Source organism: Toxorhynchites rutilus, chromosome 2 (assembly GCF_029784135.1).
Source record: "Toxorhynchites rutilus septentrionalis strain SRP chromosome 2, ASM2978413v1, whole genome shotgun sequence".
Taxonomy (NCBI): Eukaryota; Metazoa; Arthropoda; class Insecta; order Diptera; family Culicidae; genus Toxorhynchites; species Toxorhynchites rutilus.
In genome coordinates this window covers 138493720-138520362 of record NC_073745.1, presented here as the reverse complement: position 1 = coordinate 138520362, position 26643 = coordinate 138493720, and the positions used below count along the sequence as shown (strand labels likewise).

At 36.7% G+C, this 26643-nt stretch overlaps 2 protein-coding genes across 8 annotated transcripts in view; one reads left to right on the top strand and one right to left on the bottom strand.

Moving 5' to 3' along the window:
* The window catches only part of LOC129770193 (protein argonaute-2), a 115411-nt gene that overhangs the window by 66818 nt on the left and 21950 nt on the right, over window positions 1-26643 (bottom strand). The gene's annotated exons all lie outside the window — the stretch shown is intronic.
* Window positions 7822-11129, top strand: LOC129766170 (NAD-dependent protein deacetylase Sirt6-like). The gene is made up of 2 exons (XM_055766638.1): window positions 7822-7826; window positions 10571-11129. Exons 1-2 carry the CDS (start codon window positions 7822-7824, stop codon window positions 11127-11129), a joined length of 564 nt encoding a protein of 187 aa, XP_055622613.1.

Sequence of the window (26643 nt, the reverse complement as noted above, 5' to 3'; positions counted from 1 at the left end):
ATTTTAATGCGGAAGCGTCAACAATGCGGAAGCGTCAGACGAGACCGGCCGTGTCTGAGCAGCAGGCAATTACCCAGAAGGAGTAGCTTGAGGTGCTGGTGAAAAACTTCTTTTCGTACTCATAACGAAAGCAGAGACGTACTTGTTGCTAGAATTCAACGAATGGCAGGGGACCGGGTACTTTACGTTCCCCACGTAAGCGATGATGTCGAATATATCATTCACATCAAGTTCTCAAAGAAGGTCCTTCTCTGATAGACGTGAAGGGAATGTCCAAGCCACTCTTCTTTCAAGTCATATGGTGAAAGGGGAGATATATAGTACGAAGTGCTTGCCGGAGTCGAGAAGGTGATGTGGTCTTTATGCCGAACCTGGGATCAGCCCATTATGCCAAAGGATCACTGGAGGATGGATTGGCTGGAGATAAACATTATCGCGAGTATCGGCACCACCAATCTTCCCAACATTCCCTAGCTGCGCCAGATAGAAAACTTTGGGCGAATGGCCCAAATAGAGAGACAGAACCACCAAAGTCACGAAAAGGTAAAATAACACGCCGATATACATCTTTTCATCGGTCATGGTTCAGGTTCCGGCCAACTACCGTAAGACCGCCCAGAGCTTCATTTACGATACTACATCAAACAACTCTCCCTCTTCCTGTCGAGTATATACTAGTTCTTCCGGCTTATTTAAAACGTTAAGCCCTGACCGAGCTGGGGGACCAAAGATGAACTTTTCGTCTGACTCACGTTGGTCCTTGCGAATCAATAGGGGACTTTCATAAAAATCATTTTCCAATTTAGTTGCTGTCGCTTCCAGTTGACACTCTCTAAACAAAAAGCCCAATGTCGGTACGATGAAACCAGCTCAACGGATTAATTTTTGGATGCATTAGAAGCTCTCTTGAACAGTCTGACAAATAAAAGATTTTTTTGAGGTTCATCCATTCAAGAAAATCATCATGATCAAATTGTGATATTGAAATATATTGATATCGCGGGACCTTTCGTTTCTTTTGTCAAATGCGGGACGTTTCGCGGGACGGAATCTTACGCGGGACATTTTGTTGGTCAGTTTATTTTAGTAGATTTCGTTCAGTAGCCGGAATTTGTAGCAACAATAAAAGAATTAGGAAATGTTCATGATTCCCTAAATTATGAAGACCAACTGAAAATATCTACAACTAAATTATGAAGACCAACTGAAAATATAGGGTTGTTCCGGAAAGTTCGTGCTGATTTTTAGCAAAAATGAAAAGTATCATTTTTATGGGAGGACACAAGGGTGCGAATGAACGTATGGGAAAATCGACCCTAAAATTTCAAAAAGTTATCCTATAAAAAATGAGCACCACCTCGAAAAAACACCCTTTGCGAAATATCAGCTTTTTTTTAAATCGTTTATTTTTACAGGCTCAGTTCCATAAGTTTAAAGAAGCTAAACTCTTAACTATATTTCTACTAGCATATATTAACATGTTTCCTTAATTCTATGGTTAATAAAATAGGAAACCGTTTACTCGCGGTCGACTCGAGTTTAGAAGGGTGACACATTTTCATTAGGAAAAGGAAGGGATGTAAGGAGATTGTAACAATATTCACACTCATACTCACATTCTCATTCACATTCACATTCACACTTCACACTCAATTCTTAAAAACTATTATTACATCTAATATGTATTACAATTCAACTTATTCTAATGGAGGAGAACCGATAGCTCGCAAAGGACGAAAAGGAGGGGAAAAGGATGTAAGAACAATCACACTCGAAGATCGATAGTTTTAAGGAAAACATATATTTGGAGCATGTAATCAAGATCTAGTCGAGCCAACACATCTCTCATCGGCACATTGGGCTGCCTTCCTCTGGCCCGAAGAGAGTTTTCTAAATTCGATCTGGCAACAACATATCCCTCGCACGACCAAACAAAGTGTTCGATGTCGTGGTAACCTTGGCCACAAACACAGATATTGCTGTCGGCAAGATGAATACGAAAGAGTAGCGCATCTAACGAACAGTGATTGGACATGAGCCGAGAGAAGGTGCGAATAGAGTCCCGACTCAAGTCCAGACTTTTGAACCATGGTTTAAGGCTAATCTTAGGGATAATCGAGTGAAACCACCGGCCCAATTCATCTTCGTTCCACTTGCGTTGCCAGTTAGAGATTGTATTTTTACGGCCTAAAGAATAAAATTCATTGAAGGCGATTTGACGCTGATAAATGTCGCCTTCAATCGCACCCACCTTTGCTAATGAGTCAGCCCTCTCATTACCCAGAATTGAGCAATGTGAAGGGACCCAGACAAAGGTGATGACATAACAGCGTCTGGATAAAGCACTCAAAATTTGTCGTATTCTCTCAAGAAAGTACGGCGAGTGCTTTTCCGGCCTCACTGAACGAATAGCTTCGACAGAGCTAAGACTATCCGTTACAATGTAATAGGGTCAGATCGTGACGCGACGCTGTCTAGCGCCCAGTATATCGCTGCCAATTCAGCAATATATACTGAGCAAGGATACTGAAGACTGTGTGAGGTGCTAAAAAATACGTTGAACACTCCAAATCCTGTGGACTCATTCATAGAGGACCCATCAGTAAAGTACATGTTATCACAATTGATACGTCCATACTTTGCATTGAAGATCGTAGGAACGATCCCCGATAGAAGATAATCTGGAATATCATGGATTTTCTCCTTCGTGAACAGATCAAAATGCACAGAGGAATTGATGTAGTCAGGGAAACAAACACTGTTGAGAATATACGAAGAAAGATTAACCTGCATGGAGATGAATTCATGACATGAGCTCATAAATCCAGAATGAAAATTTAGCTCGCTCAGTTGCTCAAAATTTCCGATCACCAATGGGTTCATAACCTTACACCGGATGAGGAACCGAAGAGATAATAAATCGAAGCGATCTTTTAGTGGGAGTACGCCTGCCAAAATCTCGAGACTCATGGTATGCATTGAGGGCATACATCCCAACGCAATACGGAGACAAAGATACTGAATTCGCTCGAGTTTAATGACGTGTGTTTTGGCAGCTGATTGAAAACAGAAACTGCCATACTCCATCACTGAGAGAATAGTTGTTCGATACAACATAATAAGATCTTCGGGATGGGCTCCCCACCAGGTGCCGGTAATTGTACGGAGAAAGTTTATTCTTTGTTGGCATTTTTTACTCAGATACCTAATATGGACCCCCAGGTGCATTTGGAGTGGACCCCAAGATACTTGAATGACATAGCATGAGTGATCGGTTTACCCAAAAGTTGAAGCTTTGGTTTTGCTGGTCTATGCTTCCTAGAAAAAACCACCATCTCTGTTTTCTCCGTAGAGAATTCGATCCCTTGCCCAATGGCCCAGGTTGAAAAATTGTTCAAAATATCTTGTAAGGGTTTTTGCAGGTCGGATTCGTTTGATCCTACGACAGACACCACTCCATCATCTGCAAGTTGTCTTAGGTTGCAATTTTATGTAAGGCGATTGTCAATGTCGCTTACATAGAAGTACAAAAGGGGGCTTGGACATGAGCCCTGGGGGAGTCCCATGTAGGAGATCCGACTTACTGTCGAATCCCCGTGAGACAAATTGAAATGTTTCTCTGAAATCATGTTATATAACATATTATTCAATAGAGGCGGCAGACCCCGAGAGTGTAATTTGTCTAACAAAACCTCTATTGAAACAGAATCAAAGGCCCCCTTTATGTCCAAGAATACTAAGCCATTTGTTTTTTTCGGCGTAAGCCATTTGAAGAAGCAATTTCTGAAGAAAGCAACCCAAGACAATTATTAGTCTCCTTGTCCCTGCGGAACTCATACAGGGAAACTTCGATATAACGTACCCTCGATATAACGTCACTCGATATAACGTACATTTTACCTCGACATAACGTACACATATCCAAAGTGTAAAGGACATTTTTCTTCAATATTTTTTTTCTGATAGAACAATGAATTATCTATATTGTGATGCTAAAACAAGTTTTGTACCTTCAATCAATCCCGAAATACAGCTGGTGTTCGGGTCGAGCAACGTAATGGAGCGGATGTGTGCATTTTCGCTCCGTGTTAATATCTTTGAATGTTTGTGTTGTCTGTTGCTATTGAGTTTTGTGGTTTGTGAAATGAGTGAAAAATATGGTTCCTATCTAAGTGGAGTCGAAATTCGTAGAAACATACTTGGATTCCCTGATTAAATGATAAAAAGGGATGAATTGTTGAATCGATCGTGCGAAGCCATCTTTACTTGTGAAAACTATGTGTGTCGTTGTGTTCGTGATCGTTGCGCGCTTTTCATTATGTGGTGAAGTTCCTCTATTCGACGTGTGAATGTATTGAGGAGAACTTGGATGGCGTGTTTATTTCGTGGAGAACGCATATTTCTCGTGTTATGCTACATGAGAACGCAGCGGTAATATCACCATGAAAGGAACCAGCTAAGTTTTCTCTATATCCCCTTTCACATATATTATAGGTTTACAGTTTTATTTAGTGGCGTGGTAAGAATCTGTGTGTATGTGTTTTTGTTTTTGGTTTGTAAGGGTTTGTATTTTTTGTGATTTTGATTCTCTTCCATATGTGTGTGCATATGTATGATGTTTTTTAGTGTTCATGGTGGCCAGATTTTTTTTTCAAATATCTTCTGAAGGCACGAAAAACTGTCTCTATGTGTCACCCATTTCTTCTCATGATCAACTAAATTACAATATTTTCTTTCAGAAGCAATTATTATTGTGCTATTTTTTTTTTAATTTGTGTAATTTTGTGTATGAAATAATGGCATTCCTCTGGTAGTTGGCTATGTACATCGCTTTATAACGGCCATTCGTTTATCAGCGTTTTAATTGAATTTTTTGATTTAGATTCCAGATCACCGATATACATTATAAGAAATTATCATTGCAATGAAACTCCATATGTGTATAAATATGTCAAATTGAATTTTTGTTGTTCTGTCATAGCGCTTTTTGTTTTGTTGTTTTATTGTTCGTGTGCTTCAATTGTTCTTCAATTTTTTACTACTTTAATTCATTATGTATTTAATTATTTAGTTCTAGTTTATATCTTTATTTCTTGAATTCAATTGCGCCGTCGTGAATAGAGTTCTATAAAAAGTACGTCCGAAGAATTACGGAATATATCACCGGTCCGAACTGTTTTAGAGTAAATCTTTCGGATATCATCTCATTTTTCTAAAAATAACTCTCCGCCGTCGCAATTGGAGTTCAATAAAGAATACGCACGACGAATAACGATTTAAATTTCCGCTCACATTAGTTTTATAGGAGTTCTTTAGGTTACCTTCTAAGGTTTCTCTAAGCTAAAATTGCGCAATTGGAATTTGATATACAATACGGACAATGAATAACAATATATATTTTCGGTCTTATTGGTTTTATAGGAGTTCTCTCGGTGGCCTCCTCAGGCTTCTAAAGTATATCTCTTTATCGTCACGATTGGAGTTCGATAAAGAGTACGCTCGATGATGAATATATATAATATATCACTGGTCCAATTAGGTATAGATGATTATTCTCGGTTACTTTTTCAAGTTTCCCACAGTTAACTCTTCGTCGTCGCGATTGAATGCAATACAGTACGACAGATTTTAAGAGTTTTGAACAGTACGTGCGTAATAAAATATATAGCCAGTTCAATTACTTCTATAATATTTTTACATTTTTAACAGGTTTTAAAAGATGGACCGCGTTTACAGAATCACATCACTTACCGCAGTGAATCCTGATTTTTAACCTATCCCACTAACAAATATCCCTTCCATGATAAACGATAGGGAACCACGCTATAGAGGCGACCCTTCTGGCCTTCGGGTGGCGAATATCATACTAACATTCCTTCCCTTCCCCTGGTGACTGTAAGGACATGGCCGGCGTCGTTATTGACCATTTAAAGCTCGAATCACCGAAAAATGCACAACGAGAATGATTTGCTAGTCCCAAGCGTCATTCTGTGTGTTCTTTGTGCAATTTGGTTGGTTCAGGTCAATCACGGAGAGCAACTACGAATTGTACAGTCTACCCAAGCTCAAGCTCAAGCTCAATCAATCCCGAAATACAGCTGGTTTTGTGATTCCTGATTCTAAATGAATCAAGCTTTAATCAACAGTACGAAGGGAAACATCATGAGACAGGCTGGCTTCGTCTTCTGATTGAAGTTATTCATAAAATTTACTAAAACAGCAACACAATTATGTATTATAGACTACGTTTGTGAGTACTTTATTATGCTTCGATGTAACGTACAATTCGATACAACGTACAATTTTGAAAGTGAAATGTACGTTATATCGAAGTTTACCTGTATTGTGTATCTGAGAGTAGGCCATTTGTTTCATCCCATCGATCAAGGCGAAACAAGATCATTTTCTCCAACAATTTCCGTATACAAGACAGCATTGCTATTGGGCGGTACGAATTGAAGTCGGACGCGGGTTTTCCGGGTTTTTGAATAGCTATAACTCGTACTTGTCTCTAATCATCTGGAACAATATTATGCTCCAGGAACCGATTGAATAAATTCAAAAAGCGATGTTTCGCCACATCAGGTAAGTTTTTCAGCAAGTTGAACTTAATTCTATCCGATTCCGGAGCAGAGTTGTTACATGAAAGGAGAGCAAGAGAGAATTCTACCATCGAAAACTCGGAATCAAGATCGCACCTATCTTGTGAAATATCTCGAACAATTTTTTGTACGGGAACGGAATTGGGACAAACCTTCCGTGCAAAATTTTAAATCCATCGATGTGAATATTCCTCGCTTTCATTCGTTGAAGAACGATTTCCCATGTTTCGAGCCACTTTCCATAATTTTTTCATTGACGTTTCTCGTGACAAACCTCCCACGAAATTTCGCCAATAAGCACGTTTTTTCCCTTTGATCAAATTTTTGAACTGATTCTCAAGGGCTAAATTATTTGAAAATTCTCAATGGTTCAACTTTTCCGAAAACTTTAAATGCATTCGATTTATCCTGATAAAGCTTGGAACATTGGCCATCCCACATGGATTGGGAGGCCTTCGACGAATAGTGGAACCTGAGATGGGTTTCGTTTGAGCGTCTGAGCGTTTTTTAAGCCAAATGTCTTAAAATTGAAAATTAAACGTCGAGATATAGTGTCATCATGGATTTTTTTTTTGTCAAAAATCGACACTCTTAGATTAGGGACTTAGATTTTCTTTCGGAATACGAGACGAAACATATGGTTTTGGGTGCCAATAAAAATAGTTATCTCGATTTTTCAATGAAAACATTGATTTGCACGATAATATACCCTATGCAAAATATTAGCTCATTCGTACCTCATTTAATTTATTAGTGTCGCAGACGTTAAAATTTGAGTTTTTTAAAAACTGAAAAATCGCCGGAAATCGGGGTTTTCAATTTTTTTTTCATGCCAGACATTTGGCATTATAATTGCATGACACGTCGAGATTTACAGTAAGTCCCAGATTTTCCTTTTTTGGGGTAACTTGTTGAAATTCGAGATTACCATTTTCATTGGCATCCTAGAGGATACGTTTGTACCGTTTTGTTCCACAACCTTTAGTAATCTTTCACGCAACTTCAAAATGCTACCTTCTTAGAATTTGTTTGGTTTCCATCGAATGAGTCAAGGTGCAATTCATGCTGTCCAAAGATTCGAACACCCTTGGAAGCTTTTGCAGAGATCTAAACAAGTGAATAAATAGTAATCTGAAGGCAGAATATCTGGCGAGTACGCCGGATAGAATAACGCATTCCAATCAAACTCGGAATTTTTTTGCCGGTTTGTTTATGAGACATGAGGTATGGCATTGTGCTAGTGAAAACATCTTTCCTGCTTTTTTGGTTCGTTTGTCCTGAATCGTTAGCTTTAATTCATCCAGTTGTGGACCTGAAAAGTTGGAATTTAATTATTGATTGTTTGGTAGAAACTCATAATATAGAATTTCTTGCTGTTTCCACCAGAGCTTTGGGCACTTAGATTCTTTATAGCTTATATTATTGCAGTGCCACTAATGTTCGGTTCGGTATTGTTCTGACAGTAGTTTGTTTTTGATTTTTTTATGCTTTTAACATCTGTATGTTCAACTATTCCATGCCAAACCGCTATAGTGGTTCTCAGATTTTCGTGACAAGTGGTAGCTTTATTCCTTATCGCAAAATATTAGACCCATATTTTTTATTTTTATTTTTATTTTAGTCCGAAAAATCAACTTATTTTCCTTTTTTCCAAAAACTCATAACTTTGGAACTATTGGACAGATTCAGACGATCAATAGATCAAATTGAAGCCAATGAGCTAATCTCCTTGGAAAAAATATTACACTAGCGAAGAAATTGGATTTGATTTTCGTAATGAATGATTGTATCCGTTTTTTAAAGTTTACTTGTTTTCGGGACCAAAAGCGATGTAATTTTAATATTTTTTAAGGGGTTAGTACACTATAGACATTTGAAATAATTTAAAACTATATTTCTGGTTTAAAATGTTCTATGGGATGTCTACTCTACTGTAGTTTTTGTCCCAGGTATGCCCGATGTTCCGTTCCGAAGTTACTAGCCAATTAGTGGAACTCTTTGCTTAACACGTTGAGCCCCGATTTTTATTGCTGCGCTTTCCACTCAGGCCGCATCAAGAGCGTTTGCACAATATCAGTGTCGGTTTCAAATCCTGAAGATACTCATTGTATAAATAGAAAATAGTCAGAAATTTGACAAGAAAGTCACATTTCGTAAAACATCCGAAAACAAACGGTATATATTTTTATTTTCTTATTTTGTAACTGTCAGTCTCAGTCAGCCAGCGTTTTTCTACCAAAAAGCTGAAAGTCGGCCCCTAGGGACGTGCTAAGGAGCGCGTAAAAAATGCGCGCAACTCCTGCATCAGTTGCTTACGGGAATGGATATCCTCCTGGCTACCAATGCTATCAAACAATATAATGGATGGATACATCTAGATTGATTTTTAAATTGTTCTTATGTGAATTTGTCGATCACAGATTCGAACAACTTCGCTTACTATCGTGGCCAGAGCGATTACATGTTTTTTTTTGCAGCAAATATAGCAACCTATAACTTCAGTCATGGTCTACAAGGCGTTTTGGGAGATAATGAAAAAAGCTTGAATTTGGACCGTAGTGCAACAAGTTCTGCGGAAAATCGGATAAGGAACGAATCGAACGAGTAGATATGCGAATGTCAGAAGCAGCTAGAGAAACCCGCAAGTCTAATTTGTCAACAAAAAAGTGACAGGAAGGTTACCTTTTAGGCGTTGAAGGACAAGATTGCAGACTGAGCATACGATGTAAAATAAACGAAATAAATGTATCTAAAAATTTAAACGCGTTCTTCTCGAATCCATGTTTCGCAAACTGGTGGGAGTTCTACCTCCGGAACGGTCCAACCGATTTTGCTGAAATAGTTTTTCCCAGATTCTCCACTAAATTTCCTGTCATCGTACGTAGGATTTTTTTGATGCGTATTTTTTTCCAAAAAAAATGTCGCCATTTCTCTAAAAAAAAGTCTTTCAAAACAATCCTACGTACGATGACAGAAAGTATATCCAAGATCACGTAAAAAACAGTTGGTTGGAATCGGTCCGCTAGAAAAACTTGCAGAACTCGCACCAGTTTACAAGGTTTTGGCTACGAGGGTTCAACAAACCGATTGCAACTATTCAGGGGACAGTCCAATTGGCACCAATTTATTTATTTTTTTTCAAGTAATATTTACCTAAAAAACTATGATATCAGATTAATCATGGTAATTTATTTTCTCGTAGAAAAAAATCGCGAAAATCACAAACTTTTCGTTTTGTTCATAGTGTATACCCCCTTGAAGCTAACCTTTTTTGCATGACATATCCAAAAATCAGAGTTATGATTTTTTTAAATTAATCGACGGTCCGAAAAATTATTTTTTCCCCTTTTCTTCAAAACTGATTTATTTTAAACATCCATTACTTTTGAACTATTGTACCGATTCAGATGATCGACATATTAAATCGAAGCAAATTTGAAAGAATATTCTTCTTTGATAAAATGCGCAAAAATTGGATTTTGCTTCGGTGATAATTGATTGTATTTGTTTTTCATTGGTTCACATGGTCTCGTGACCAAGGGCGCTATAGAGCAATTCCACCCCAAATCAGCCAGCCGCTGACCCGACCCTCTCCGGTTTTTTTTGAAACATGGTACTTTTGATGGAAAGTACCTGAAACACTATGTTCATTATCATATGACCAATTTTAACTAAGATAAATTTTTTAAAACAGCGCATTCACAATCATCGATCTTCCTTTCAAAAATTGTAACTCAAATTTCAGATGTCTGATTAAAATATGATGTTTGACAAAGTTGTTGATGAATAAATGAAACATTCAGGAAAAATAACTTTATAAATAAATATGTTATTCAAAAATTGAATTTAATATTAAAATCCTTTATATCTCAAAACAAAAATTTGAAACGTTATTTCTCCCAAAGGGCTCATTCATTTTCCAAAAAATTGTCAAACATCATATTTTCATCAGACATCTGAATTTTGAGTTATTGTTTATACAAAAATTCTGTAGGAAAGAAATTGACCGGCGAGGTTTGCAAAGGAACAAATAATTTAAGAGCATGTCGGGGAGGAAATTTAATTGACAATGTTCTAGACTGGGAACATGATTTGCCTGAGAGCGATCTGGATTTAGCTTTCATGCACTCATCTTTGGCAGATTTGAATATCTGCCTAGGAACAACACTGCAGATTGTGCCAAGTGGTAATCTTCCTCTTAGGAATAAACGATATGGTGGGAGATTAGTCATCTGTAATCTACAAACGACAAAGCATGATAAAAAAGCAGATCTTGTTATTTCAACATATGTTGATACAATTATTGAAAAAATTGCAAAAAGATTGGGTGTAGAAATTCCTGCTTATATGGATCAAATAGATCCAACCAGAGCCAACCCTTGTTCTCTAGAGTGGACTATTCCTTTGGGAGATGTGAAAACACTAGACAAGCAGTACTCCAAAACCATACGATTATTAACGAAGAATCGCAAGAAGAATGCATTAAGTGATGTAAAATATGGACCGGATGATTTCAAAATAGAATAAAAAAAAAATGAAAAAGGAGCTGTCCTTCAGTTCTGAAGCAAAAAGGGAAAGCGTAAAGCAGGAAAATGTCATTGTTTAATATAATAAAACCATGAATATATAATTCAAAAAAAAAAATGGTGGGGTGCCCATCCAGGAGACCTCATTCAGTTGTACAAAACAACGATATTATCAGTGTTAGAATATGGCAGTTTTTGCTTCCGATCAGCTGCCAGGATTCATATTCTCAAGCTGGAGAGAATACAATATCGTTGCTTGCGTATAGCCATGGGGTGTTTGCATTCGACACATACGACGAGTCTCGAAGTTTTGGCAGGAGTACCCCCGCTTACTCTTCGGTTCACAGAACTATCCTACAGATTTCTCATCCGTTGCAAGATCATGAATCCATTGGTGATTGATAACTTCGAAAATCTATTCCAACTGACTCCTCAGTCAAGTTTTATGTCTTTATACCATGAGTACCTTACCCACGACGTGCACCCTTCACCAGGCATCTCCAAACAAGTTTGCTTCCCATACTTCTGCAATTCCTCTGTCATTTTTGATCTGTCCATGCGACAAAAAATCCATGGAATCCCAGATCACCTACGCTCCGATTCTATTCCGCCGATATTTTCGGTAGAATATGGGAAAGTTGGATCTGATAAAATGTTCTTTACTGACGGTTCATTCATAAACGGGTCCACTGGCTTCGGCATCTTCAATGAAAATTCCAGTGCCTCTTTCAAACTCAAAGATCCTTGTTCCGTGTATGTCGCTGAACTGGGTGCGATATATTACGCATTAGGGATCATTGAAACATTGCCCATCGACCACTATTTTGTTTTTTCAGACAGTCTCAGCTCAATAGAGGCAATCCGCTCAATGAAAGTTGATAAACGCTCATCTTATTCCCTAACAAGAATAAGACAACTATTGAGTGTTTTGGTCGAAAAATTATTCAAGATTACCTTAGCATGGGTTCCCTCTCATTCCTCGATTCCGGGGAATGAGAAAGCGGACTCGCTAGCTAAGGTGGGCGCTTTAGAAGGCACACTTTTTGAAAGGCAAATTGCTTATAATGAATTTTTCCACATTCCTCGTCAGTATACGCTCGTAAGTTGGCAGCGCATGTGGAGTGGTGATGAGTTCGGTCGTTGGTTACACACGATTATCCCTAAGGTCTCGACGAGTGCATGGTTCAAGGGATTGAATGTAGGTCGTGATTTCATTCGCGTGATATCTCGGCTTATGTCCAATCACTACAACCTAAACGCGCATCTCTATCGCATTGGGCTCGCAGCAAACAATCTTTGTGATTGTGGCGATGGCTACCACGACATCGAGCATGTTGTCTGGTCGTGTATCCGGTTCCATGCTGCTCGCTCTCAGCTCTCTAGAGCACTGAGAGCACAAGGCAGACAATCGGATATCCCCGTCCGGGATATCTTAGGTAGCCGGGATCCTGATCTTCTGCTTCATCTATACCTGTTCCTCAGAAACGCCGATGTCAACGTTTAATGATGTTTCCTTCGTTGTGTCCCCGTTTCATATCCCTCCTATCCGATCGATAAACTTTTACTTAGTCGCGGCAATACATACATACACTCTTTACAGATGCACGGGCCGAAGGTTGTGCAGTCCACTGATTATTCAACAAGAGCCAAAGGTTGTACCGCTCATGACAACTCTATACGAGCTGATGATTGCGCCGGCTAGTGACCATTCTATCCTGGATTCCTCGAGTCGAGAAAGACGCACCACGCTAGATATGGGGTACAGACTAGGGGGGCGTTGCTGATTAATGGTCAGTTGCATCCCAATAGGAAGTATCCCGTGTCGGGCACACGTACAGAGCATCGAAGACTGCGACATACCAATTATGAGAACACTTGTAATACTAACCTCGAGTCAACCGCGAGTAATCGGTTACATATTACTAACATAGTCTAAGCAAACATTGTCAAAATATTGAACTCCCGGCCCCGTTAGGCTGACGCCATATGAGCCTTAATAAAATATATATTTTGGATAAAAAAAAAAAATACCAAATAATTGATCCGTCATTCTTTTTCCAAACAGGACGAATTCATTTACGTTGCTAAATGACAGATACCACTTCGCCCGCTTCATTGAACTTTCACCCCACACATGCGCGAGTAACCTTAATTCAACTAAAGTTGAGTTGGAAGAGTTGGAAGCCTTTTTGGATGAGCATAAGGAATTATTGAAATTATTCTAATTACATCATTACTTATCATTCCTTATTCTTGATCAGTAGTTTTGAACATGTGGTTGGAGGAGACGAAACAAACAAGAGCGTGCGCTCGATGAATTGTTGTGTGTGTTGGTTGTTGATACGACGCGGTCAGAACAACTTCATTCTATGATGTCTCGAGCTGTGCCGACAATCCAGAGTCAACATACATCACCTCAGGATTACCGACAATATACGCCCTGAGCAAAAGGATAGTGTAATTTCCACGGAAATTCCAGATACATCTACTGATCAAGTACTCTCCTGTATTCTGAAATTCAATCGAATCACAATTACCCGAACGGATCGAAACTCAAGTTTAATCGAGTTGTGCAAATATGGTAGCCTTTCCATGCCATTCAACATTGAGCTTCTAGTTCCATTTCTGTGTAAAAAAGGTGAAATGAAAAGGTGTAATGAATCAACACGCTTTTAAAATAAAAATTATAAATCGAAAAAGGACTCAATAGATATAAAATAAAAATAGTATCTAATATGTATTCTGTGTAACCGGATAACACATTCTCTGCAGGTGGGGGAAACTAGTGAACGCAAATTATTGAATACTGATTTTATATTATGGATAAAGTTTTGGTGGAAATTTGAGGAGATTTATAGAAAAATAGTTAAGGCAGTATTCTTGTCTAGAAATTAAAAAAAAACAAATTAATTATCCTTCATATTTCTATAGTTTAGGCATTCAAAAATATACCATAGAAAGGACTTATCGAAAATTTCATTATTTACCAAGTTAGAGCCATTCTAGTGATGCGGTATCTAACCTGGGGCGGCCATAACAATGAACTTCAAATGCGTTTTTCTCGAAACTAGTTTTTCTTCAAACTGGCGTACACGATATCTCAAGTTCTACTGAGCCGATTCGTGCCGAAATTATATGAATGCAATCTGCATGCATCTCTCTATCGCATGAACCTCTAAAAAATGATATTTTTAAAATATTAATATTTAAAAAAAAATCGGGAAACTCAAGAAAAAACGTGTAAACCGCGTTTTGTTTTTTAAACGGTCGCCCTTTTGTCAAAAAATATGTTTTGGACTTGTCCAAGGTTCATGCGATAGCGGCATCTTTACTGATTTAGAATCTGTTCGTTTTTTTTTGTTTTAGATAACCAGAAGGGATGGAATAGTGTACGCCATGGCACAACTTTTTTTTTGAACCCCCTTGTAACTATTCTAGTTATAAATATTTTTTCTCCGTTCTATTTTTGTTTTATTGTTAAAAGATAAATGAACAAATAATGATATAATGGATTGTAAAAATACTCTTTGTTTTATTTTTTCGGAGTTCGGAAAAACGTCCAAAGTTCGTGTCTCTTCACTAGAATACCCCCTTAAGTTTTAAATGTCTTCTAAGTATTTAAACAACATCGAGTACTGATTTTCATTAAAATTCTAGGAATTTAAAATTGCTTTCGTGTCTGTTAATCTGATAGAGAGTAAATTACTGCACGAATACAGATTAGCTATTTCAATATTCATTTTGCGTCAAGGCAAGCTTCCTACATTTCATAGCACGATTGAATTGAGGTCGATCGGATTTCAGAATGTCGATCTTAATCGAACCGTGATATCGGATCGGGGCTCAAAGCAATCGGATTCCGGAATATGGGTGACTGTTCTATATTATTACCACAAACATGGTTCATGGTGTACGTGGTGATGTAAGACTTTCATCATCTTGTATGGCAGATGAAAAATGTACAAAGCGTTTTCAAAAAGATTTTATCAACGACACGTAGCGTAGGGTGGTATCCGATATATCAACGATGAAACTACAATAATGGTGGATGATCATTCACAAATATCAACAACATACGCATTGACATTCCAAATCGTTGGATAGTACCATATACGCCTCAACGCCTCAACATTCAATGCTCAAATTAATGTCAAGCTTTGCAGTTCGATGAAGAACAATAAATACATTTTCAAGTCCGTGAAAAAAGGAAGCAGTATGGATATGTTCCAAATTCAGAATACCGATGTAAATACTACTTGATTGAATCACAACGACGAAATAATGAGCTACCTATTTGCAATAAACTTATTACTCCTCACAACTTCTCCATTCACTTGAACTTGGTTTCGTTGCAGAGAGGAGTGCAACTATATCCTTCAGTTGTCCTACTTTTCCTTAACAGCGCAATGAAAATGTACCGTTGGAAGTGCATCGTTCGCATATTTCGCCCAAGACCATGTAAACCCGAAACGGATCTCTTTATGACGAGAGTCAAACTTAGCAAACAAAAAAAAAGTCAAAACATTTACCGTGTCTGGGGTAGACAATATCATTTTCGGTGAAGCCTCATCGTATTGACCACTTTAGCTGAACGCGGTCATCGTATCAGACACCAATATAAGCCTTTCACCTTTTTTCTCCCCATCATTGGGACCCATTGTATTTCAATGTCTGCGCCAAATTTGTGTAAGAGCTCTACTCTTATATCACGTCCTTCATCTCCTACTCCACCGGACCGTGTGTGAGGAGTTGGGGGGTTGGTTACGATGTTGTCTGGATCGAGCTTTAATACGGGTCAAGCTCGTTCGTGTGATTGCTCCGCAGCGCAGAGAGTATCACGAATCACGTTTTGTAGTCATATTCATACCAAAAAAAAAAGTTCACAAAAACAACGCCCTTTATGCATCCGCAAAACGGGGAATGTTTGCAAAACACCATCGCTTACTGTCGTTGTCGTCGCGTATTGCGCACCTTCCAATACGCATACAATGAATGCTTTCAATTTTAATATTGGGAACGTTCAATTATTGGTCCTTGTTTTTCGCGCAGACTTGCTTTCCTTGTTGTTTATGATGTTGTCGTGAATCTACTACTTCTCAACTTTCGATATTAATAATGTAAATTTCTACTAGTATTTACCGGTTAAAAATAAAACGTCGTGCTCTAATGCACTGAAATAAGCATGTTGTTCAACGGATGTCTTAGCACTACATGTAAATTCATCTCCTTGGCAAGGCTTTTTCATGTTTGAAAACAAGTTATTTTCTTTCTGGGTTATAGTTTTTGTCGTTTTTGTCTGCAGACTACCGATCCGGCCCCAATGCACGATGGTCCAGGAGATGCATTTAAGTGGAAATTAGCATTCAGAGCTCGACATTTATTCTCTAGACAAAAACTGTCTTCGACAAAGTTGTTACATATAATAGATCGCTCATTTCCATGTTATCAAAAATAGGGTGACCAAAATTGTCGTTGAAATAAAAATATAACTTTCTTATATTTATAGATAGATGTAAACATCGACAATGTTGTAGTCCCAGTTATTTGAGACATCTTTGTAGAACAAAGTTTTTTTCTGTCTCTTGGAATAACCGATATACAGGTCGGACTCGATTATATATCATCACAATTTCACTTTCAACGTTGATTTTCGAATCCAATACATAATCGAATCACAAAAAAGCTTTTTTTCTATTAATGTTTGACATTCATACATTAATGAAAAAAATGTTTTCTTGAGATTCGATTATGTATAGGATTTGAAAATAATTGTTGAAAAAAAATGGTCGACGATATATAACCGAGTTTGACCTGTAGCGCCTTTTTTCTAAGTTGCGTTAGGGTCACCATGAAAAAAAAACAGTTTTTTTGCTCTAGGAAAGACTATTAGAGCTTACTAATAAAACCTTTTACGATGCAGAACTTGTCAATATCTCAACTTAACTCAAAGCTATTGATATTTCTTCCCAAAAAAATACGCTCTCTTCAATTGCTTGTCATTCTTTCTAGGGCAAACATAAAAAATGTTTGTTGACGGAATTTGAAAGAACAAATTTCACTCTATATAATATGTGACTCTGAAAGATATGTTATTTTTTGTATTTGACTAACTTAAAATTGAAATCATGAGTTTTTGGGTGAAAAACCATCAATAACTTTGAGCAGAACTAAGATATTGACGAATTCTGCATCGCAAAATATTGTTATTGATAAGCTCTAAAAGTCGTTTGAAGATAACTTTGATGTAGAATTTTAAATATAGAAGTTAAAGTAAAAAACCGGTTTTTTCATTGTTACACCAATGTACAATGGTCCAGGAGATGCATTTAAGTCGAAATTAGCATTTAGAGCTCGACAGTTATTCTCTAGACAAAAACTGTCTTAGACAAAGTTGTTAAACATAATAAAGCGCTCATTTTTATGTTATCAAAAATAGGGTGACCAAAATTGTCGATGAAATAAAAAATCTAACTCTCTTATCTTTATAGATAGAGATAAATATAGTTCGACAATGTTGTAGTACCAGTTATTTGAGACATCTTTGTAGAATAAAGTTTTTTTCTACAGGATCTTTCAGATTAAACGCTCACGCAACAAATTTTAATAACTTCTACAAAAGTAAACCGATTTTTATTTAAAAAAGCCAAAATAAAGCTTATTTTAGCACATTTTCCATTTGACCACCCTTTTTTTCGATAACGCGTTTTAAACCGTGAACAAAATTCTTCATGCACAACTCTAACATTACGTCTTCGATGCTGTTGAAAATCCGAGCTATTTCTTCTTTAAGTTTCTCCAAAAATAGCCACGGTCACGTACCCCCAGAGGAAGTAATCGACGACGAGAAATGTTGAAATTCTTACCACGTTCTTGTAAATGGTACATCTTGACACTAAACATCATTCGATCCGACTGAACGAGCAGCTGAATATTATCGTCCGGAAGTAGGGATTGCAGTGTTACCATCGACGGAGCGGAAAAAAATGTATAAGAAACTTTTCGATTTTTTTTTTTTGCATGAGCGTTTAATCAGAATGATCCTGTAAAAATTTTCAGGAGAATGAAAAGACTATGTACTGGCGTAATGGGGAACAACATTTTAAACAAGAACAAATATATTATAACACAATGTACAAGTGTACAAAAGTACTCAAAGATCATCTAATATCTCGATTAAGATTATTCGAAATGAAGTTGAATGCCTTGAAAACTCCAATATTTAGCCCTCAAGAAGGTATTAACGCTTATTAGCATCCATTAAATTATCAACCACTCGTAATATTCGCACCCATGAGAGAATCCTACCTTTTCAGAAAAATGCATTTGCTGTGAAAAAAAAACTTATACCGACGCGTCATATAAAAAGATGGTATGTACTTCGTATAGACCAGGGGTGGCCAAACTTTTGGGCATTATGGGCGACTTATTTGCAATGCTCCTGGTGTATTTGAAAGTAGCACTTTTTCTGTTACTTTGTACTAATTCGAGATTCCAAAACATATGCTAAAAATTAATTTTGGGTGTAGTAATAGACGACAAAACAAAGTTTCAACCCTCCTGTACTCGCGCTTAAAATCATAGCTCGTATACTCACGCAAAGTGTCACAAACTCTGCGTGTCTCTGTAATTTTGCTATTGTGTAGTTTTAGGCGTTATTAGTATTTGTTTTAAGTAACAAAAATTTAATCAAACGAAAAAACTCCAGAAAATATTTTTTCTTCAACTTCATTCCATAATCTTGTTTGGAGGAGGCTGTTTAATTCAGTTTAATTCTCGGCCTGTGAGACCGTATGCTCGAGTATAGGAAGGTTAATTAGAAGAAATCATAGGACAAACTCATAAACATTCAATGATAAATTATTCTGTGAAATAAAAATAATTATCGGTTACTAAATAATGTATAAGTAATACTCTATTTTCTGTAAAATCTCATTAATCAATATCGTTGATTTTTTTCAGGAAATTGTCATTGAAAATTGTGTTTTGAGAAATTTGTCGGCCGGATACCGGATATTAGAAAAATATCAATAATTTCTTATTGGCACAAGATGAATCATGTTTTTTCAAAATAAAGTTAATGTTAACTCATAACATTAATACATTAACCCTATTACTTTTATTATATTTTTTTCAACCGGCCTATTACGCTTTGCTTCGTACACCAGGCCAATTTCAGATAAAGATAAACTCTAGCAAACCTTGCCAATAAGGGGTACTGCTTAGAGTTTGATGACCCTCAAACGTAAGGAACGTGGTTGCGATCGATTCGAAATGTTTTCGAATAACAGTCGATTTCGTTAGTAATGGAATTTTTTTTAATGGAAACTGACTATCATTTTCATTTGCCGCTTCGTTAAAACTGTGTCATGAGCTTCACGTGTAAGGTTTAATTCAGTTTTGTCTTTTGCTTCGTTTAATTTGATTTGTGGTGAAGTAAGTGTATTCTCTCTCAGATTCTCATTCCTGAGAACCGTTCCAAGTTCTTCAATCTTGAATATATCAACAAAAATTTCATCATTGTAATAGAAAATCTCGACAGAAAAATCTATTCAATATTCCTTGCAAAAAACTTGATACACCAAGGTTTTTTTTACGCGGTTTTTTTGCGAGTTTTTTTTACGATGTTTTTTACGTTACATCTCTCACTCCGCTCACATTTCGTCTTCATGCTCCGTCAGAGCATATGACGGTAGTCAGTGCTTACGACGGAACTTAGCGCTTATGACGGAAATTAGTGCCGCACTCTATCACTATGCTTACGTAGATTTTAGGTGGCCTGGTTTTTTTACACGGATTTTCCAATTAACGCGTTTTTTTTTACGCGGATTTTCCAATTATTGCGTTTTTTTTCGCTGATTTTCGAATAAACGCTGTTTTTTTACGCGGATTTTTCAATTCACGCGGTTTTTTTTACAAGGTACGTATCCTCCGCGTAAAAAAACCTGGGTGTACTTTTTTAGGAAATATTCATTCTATATGGAAAATTGAATCATAGTTCATTATTTTAATATAAAAATGCGTTTATTACTCCCTAAAATGTAAACCTTTATATGCTTCATGCATACATGCAGTTTCTCCCAGTTTCGTATATGCAAAGAAAGATCTGAATATCCGGCCAGAAAGCTTGCCGGATATCCAGGCAAACTACTATCCTTTTCATAACTGATAAGAACTGTCTATCGGAAATATTGTTCTTTATTATTTAAATTGAATCGAACGGTCAATTCGACCCCTATAGCTATCGCAAAATTTTCGTATTTTGTAAATCGATAGAATCTTATCGAAGCGAGTTCTTTCTCGAACTTCATGTATGACGAATTGCATTTTTTTAAAATGTTTCGAAATGTTTCCCAAAGCAAAATATCAGGAATGCAACAAGCAAACCAAACAAATCGAACATTATGCCGACAGCTTCCATTATAGCACCAAACCTCGAGCTTGTTTTTCTCGAAATCATAAAAATGTTACATGATCCAGTCTGACTTTACACCGACCAGTTGTCTGTGGACAATGCGATCTATGTGGCACTCGGTGTAGACTGCGTTAGTCAGCATGAGTCCACCTGCCATAATGTGTTCTATATTTTCTCCGAGTTGATAACACATCCGGCCAAGGACGGAAACTAAGCGATCATGATTCGATTCGTGATTAATCGTAAACTGCACAGATCGCGATCTGTACAGCCACTGATGATGCATACTCTCCCATCATAACAGAATTATGTTCTCTTGGAAACTCTGAGTTGACCAACGCATTGCTAGACTGAATCTAGATCGAATAATTGAGTCAAGTTTTGTGTACAACTCGCAGCAGGAGTTTACTTTACAAGGAGTACCTCTATGGTGAACAATTTACTGAAAATTTTTTCGCCTTGTATGGCAGATGGAAAATATACAAAGCCTTTTCCTAAAGAATTCATCAACGACACGACTACAAGAAAAAATACTGAGTATGGTGAGCAATCATTTACAAATATAGGTCGGACTCGATTATATACAGACTCGATTATGTATGATTCGATTATATACAATTTTGGATTCGATTATTCTGAATGTTTTTTTTTTGTTTTTCAAATAAAACTTATTTCAAGAAAAAAAGTAACCTTTCAACGTTAAGGTGGAATGTAAGTAGCTATTATAAGTACAGTTAAATTAATTAATAGAAACAATCAAGTTTAATACGAATTTTGGTATGAAACTAATAATGACACAATAAAAATTACTAACTTTTATGTTTTTCACTTCCAAAATGTTATTAAAATCCACTAATTTAGGTGTTCCGTAGCGTACTTTTTAATATAGAGCCAGTTTGAGGCAACAGAGTCCGAAACAAGAAAAAAGTTCTATAACTCTGTCATTGTTGAAATTCGAACATATGCATAGAAGGATTTTTTTTCATTAAATATGGTCGTTTATCACCTCCAGAGAGATTCTGGATATATATTTTTGAAAGTGAGAACGGTGTTTGCTGGTTTCAAGGGGACGAATCAAAAATTAAATTCTTCTTTTATATTTAAAAAACGCAAAATGTATGCATAAAAAACGAATAAAAAATATGTTTTGACTCGATTACGAAGCCTGTGAAAAAGTAACGCGACTTTCGAATTTACGCGGATAACGTATATTCGATTCTAATTTTTTTTATGGCATCATATTGGTGCTCATGTCTCTCATTTATGTTGACAAGTACGGCTATTTCGAATGTCCAATTAATTTTTGACAACGCTTTTCCTTTTACGTGTTTTTTTGTTCGATTTTGCCTATTGACGGATATCGCGCCAACTCGACCAGATGTTGGCATGACCCTCTCAGAACTCAACGAAACTTTCTGGGCGTGAAGACCTTACCTGATTAAGCAACTTGGCATACTTAGTTTTCCGAAAATTTATCTAGACTAACATATGGAAAGGGCTAAATATTTTTGATAATTTTTTATAAAAAAATTATTTATTTTTACTCAAAAATGATAAGTCCTACAAAAAAGTTATATATGGATGAGTTTTAGGACAATAATTCAATTTTCAAAAAAAAAAAAAATACTGAAATAAAATACTCAAAAACTAAAAGTCGATTTTCTCAAAATGTTCTTCTCAGATTTTGATGGAATGGTAGATAAATTGTAGATAAATATGTGCCCTACAGCTTTTCCATATATCGCAACTTGTGCATATTTAAGGCAAAAAAGTTTTCCTAACAAAAACTTTTTCAAGATTTTTTCTTGAATTTTTTTTATTTTTTTCGATTTTCTCAAAATGTTCCTCTCAGATTTTGATGGAATGGTAGATAAATTGTAGATAAATATGTGCCCTACAGCTTTTCCATATATCGCAACTTGTGCATATTTAAGGCAAAAAAGTTTTCCTAATAAAAACTTTTTCAAGATTTTTTCTTGAAATTTGTACCGCTATAAAAAAATAATAACAGATAGAAATGAATTTATGGTGACCCTTGGATGCTGAAGTATAGGTTTCAGTTTGTTTTAGTAGTTAAATACAATATGTTTCAATTCAGAGAGCAAAGACAGCTCTCAAACAATAGCCATCTGCCAAAAATCTCTTGATCGGTCGATCAGGTAACGAATAGTTGTTGTAGATTTAGGTATCTATTAAGAGTTACTGTAAGTCACTGTAGATATGATAATAATAAATGCATTGTATAGATACCTAAAGGATAAATAAAATGGCTCTGCAGTTGTTTGAAAATTACCAGTCGTGACCGGCAGCAAATATAAAGTGACGGAAAATAAGTAGCATTATTTCGTTTCTGCGTAATCATCAGAATTCAACAAAGAAAAGTGTGACATTATTCAGCAACATGAGTCAAGTCGTGATCTCCAGGATTTGTAAGGATTGCAAATGCAGTGCTGGTATTAACCCCCTCCCGTATTATTTAATACGTCACACATCAAGTGATTTCATTACTCTGCTAGGCGTTCTAGCGCTCTATGTTATGCAAGTACACTACGAGTGAGACTCGATGTTTTACGGGAAAGGGTTAGCAACCCCAAGTGTAACCGTAATAAACTACGTCGGTTAACATCAACAGTAATAGAGAAAATACGTTTACCGGAGTATACCCATCCATTGGATGATACAATGCGAATTTGTAATACTTGTTTGGCAGTTATTTAGAACAATAGATGTGTTCCAAAGAAAAAACGACGTATAGATGAGGATAAAACTAACCAAAATATTGAAGTTGCTCTCTGAATTGAAACATAGGGCTTTATTCCAGGAAACGAGACGAGTATACGCGCGCGCGTCTCGTTTGTTCTCATATTCCAGAAGCCGAGCTCGACTAAAAACAGACGAGTAGCTCGTCTGGCTCGACGACCGTTTGGCCGCGCTCGTCGATGAATCAGTCGAATCGTCTAGTTTGTTTGATGTGTTTGTTCACCTTGTTGATTGAAGGCATCGGTATTCTTCTGCTCCGCCTTTATCTTCAAAAATTGTTTCACGGCTAAACTAGTATTGCATAAGCAATGTATGTTTTCAACTGCAATCATCAAATTCAATTCTGTAATTGCAAGATTTTACAGATTTTCAAATGGGCCTCTTCCAAACAACACAACCAAATGTAAACATTGAACTCATGCTAGATGCTAGATGACTGTTTTGAATATATTAACAGGGTATGAAAAGGGTCTTCACATATTGAACGAAAATGAGTAATTCAAAACAACTACTTTATTGGAAATACATATATGTATATATAGATTTGAAACTTTTCTTGATAAATCGTTGATTAGGTGAACAAACATTGCCCCCAATAAATCCATAATAACAAAACGTCTGAGTGATGAAACCATATGCTCGAGGAAAAATATCAATGAAACCAAAAGATATATGAAACTTATTCCGTTTTGTTATGTTTTTTTAAGATTTTGGCACTGAGAAAAGAGTTTCGATTGTTCACTTTCAAAACTGTTTTGTTTCTCAAAACAAAAACATGTCTTCTCATCTGACATCACTGATCATACCGAGAAAAACTGACTGAAGTCGCTCCACTCTACCAAATAAAATATTTCAATGAAACTCGTGTACTGGAATGGGATATTTTGCTCGTCTCGACAGTGACTGAAGCCGAGACGAGACGAGACGAATTGCTCGTCTCGTTTTCTGGAATAGGGCCTATATTATATTTGACTACAAAAACAAACTGAAAACTGTGCTTTACCATCCAAGGGTCACCATAAATTAATTTCTACCTGTTATTGATTTTTTCTATAGCTGTACAAAAAAATAGAAAATTTTCAAGAAAAAATCTTGAAAAAGTTTTTGTTAGGAAAACTTTTTTGCCTTAAATATGCACAAGATGCGATGTGTGGAAGATTTGTAGGGCACATATTTATTTACAATTTATCTACTATTGCATCAAAATCCGTTTTCAGTGTAGGATTTCAAAAAATATTTTTTGAGTATTTTTTCTGAATATTTAATTATTTTCCTCAAACTCATCCATAGATCACTTTTTGTAGGAATTATCATTTTCGAGTAAAAAAAAATATATAAAAAAATTACCAAAAATATTTAGCCCTTTCTATATGTTAGTCTAGATAAATTTTCGGAAAACTAAGTATGCCAAGTTGCTTATTTAGGTAAGGTCTTCACGTCCAGAAAGTTTCATTAAATTCTGAGAGGGTCATGCCAATCCCATAGCCGATTTGGCCCGAGATCCATCTATTGCAAAAATGGATCGAATAATCTGTATCAAATTTTGTGTGATAAACAAAATTAAGTGCGCGAACACATTCCGAATGTTGATTGTGACATGGTGATCTGGTGACCTGGTGACTGTAAGGACGTGGCCAGCGTCATTATTGACTATTTAAAGTTTGAATCACCTGAACTTGCACAATGAGAATGATTTACTACTTCCAAGCGTCATTCGGTGTGTTTTATGTGCAATTTCGTTTCTTCAGATCAATCACGGAGAACAACTACGAAATGTACAGTCTACTCAAGTCCAAGCTCAAGCTCACCGTGAAGTGGAACGGTCACCCTTATGAAAACATGAAAAAATACGGGTCTAATATTATATGACAAAAAAAACAAAACTACCAGTTCAAACAAAAATTTGAGAACCACTGTTTGGTATGGATTGACTGCATAGCTATTAGATAGTGTATTTTGAATAGTTGGTTGGTTGAAAAAAGTAGTTTCATTTTATGCTCTCGGTTAGCAATTAGTTTTAGAGACCTTGCATTTCACCCATTCCATTCCGTGACGTGACAACGTTTTGATTCACAAAAAAACAGTTTTTTTCGCGTTTTCCAGAATAAATAACACGATTTCTGAAAAGTGAATGATGTCAACGTAAAATTGAGAAAAACAAGAATCATCAGTTGGAGAAAATTTTATGGTTGAACTCGCTCTTGATGCCAGTCCAATAATTTTGTGACGTGAAAACACCTGTCTTTTTGCGGTTTCCGTCTTTTGAACATCAATATTGTATTTTCGTTTATTTTGGCGCGTTGGTGATAACGTTGATGTTGAAGTTGACTTTGACTGTTGATTGTTGACGTTTGCGTGGGTTGTGTCCCATTCACCCGAATTCCATTCACCCGAAACACGTTTACCCGAAGCACATTTACCCGAATGTAACGCATACCCGAATGTAACAAATACCCGAATGCAACATGTACCCGAACGAACATTTACCCGAATGCAACGTTTACCCCAATGCGACATTTACCCGAATGGGATGTTGACCCGAATGAAGAAGGAAAAATTCCGACAAATCAATTTATGAGTTTTGTCGAATCTGCTGTTGGGAAGTTACGAAGTAAACTGAGAAATTGTAATGAGGAAATTCGAAAAAGATGTTGCAGACTTCGCTGTGTTATTTTTAGAAAATAGTGTAGGTACAATTGACATACTGTCTTCTTTCCTTTCCGTATTGCTCTTTAAGACCAAGAGATCATTCAGAAATGAGCATGGGTTATGAAATATTCCGAAAATTAAACAGGTAACTTTAACATACAATTTTTTAATGAAAATGTGAAAAGAATAGATAAGAAAAAATGGTACTTACGTATTTGCCGCCGCAGCGCAATTTTTACCATGAGTTTATTATTTCGTGTTGAAATTTATTTTGAGATCAATGTAATGGAGACGAAGTCCCCATTTAACGAGGATAAGGAATCGAGGCGGCACCAAGCCGCCGAGGTGACGCAATCCGAGAAGGCCGCCGACCCGCCGTCGGAAGCGGCGGCCTCTCGCAAGCAAACCTGTGTTCCACCGATTGCCCGGTTTGTTTGAAACATAGGAGACGATCTTTTAGTCACGTTTACCTGGTGTATTACGTTTGCCCGGCTAATTATGCATGTCATGCATTTTGATTGCCTGGTTGCAAACGTGATGCACCAGGCTGCGTCATCCATAAGAATGGATGGACTTAATAATACGTTATAAAACTGCATTATTTCACTTTTCATTATTTTGAAAAGGATTTTTTTCAATGCCAGTATTTCTCGAATTGTGCTTACCACGAAAATTACTTTTTGAATGGAAATGG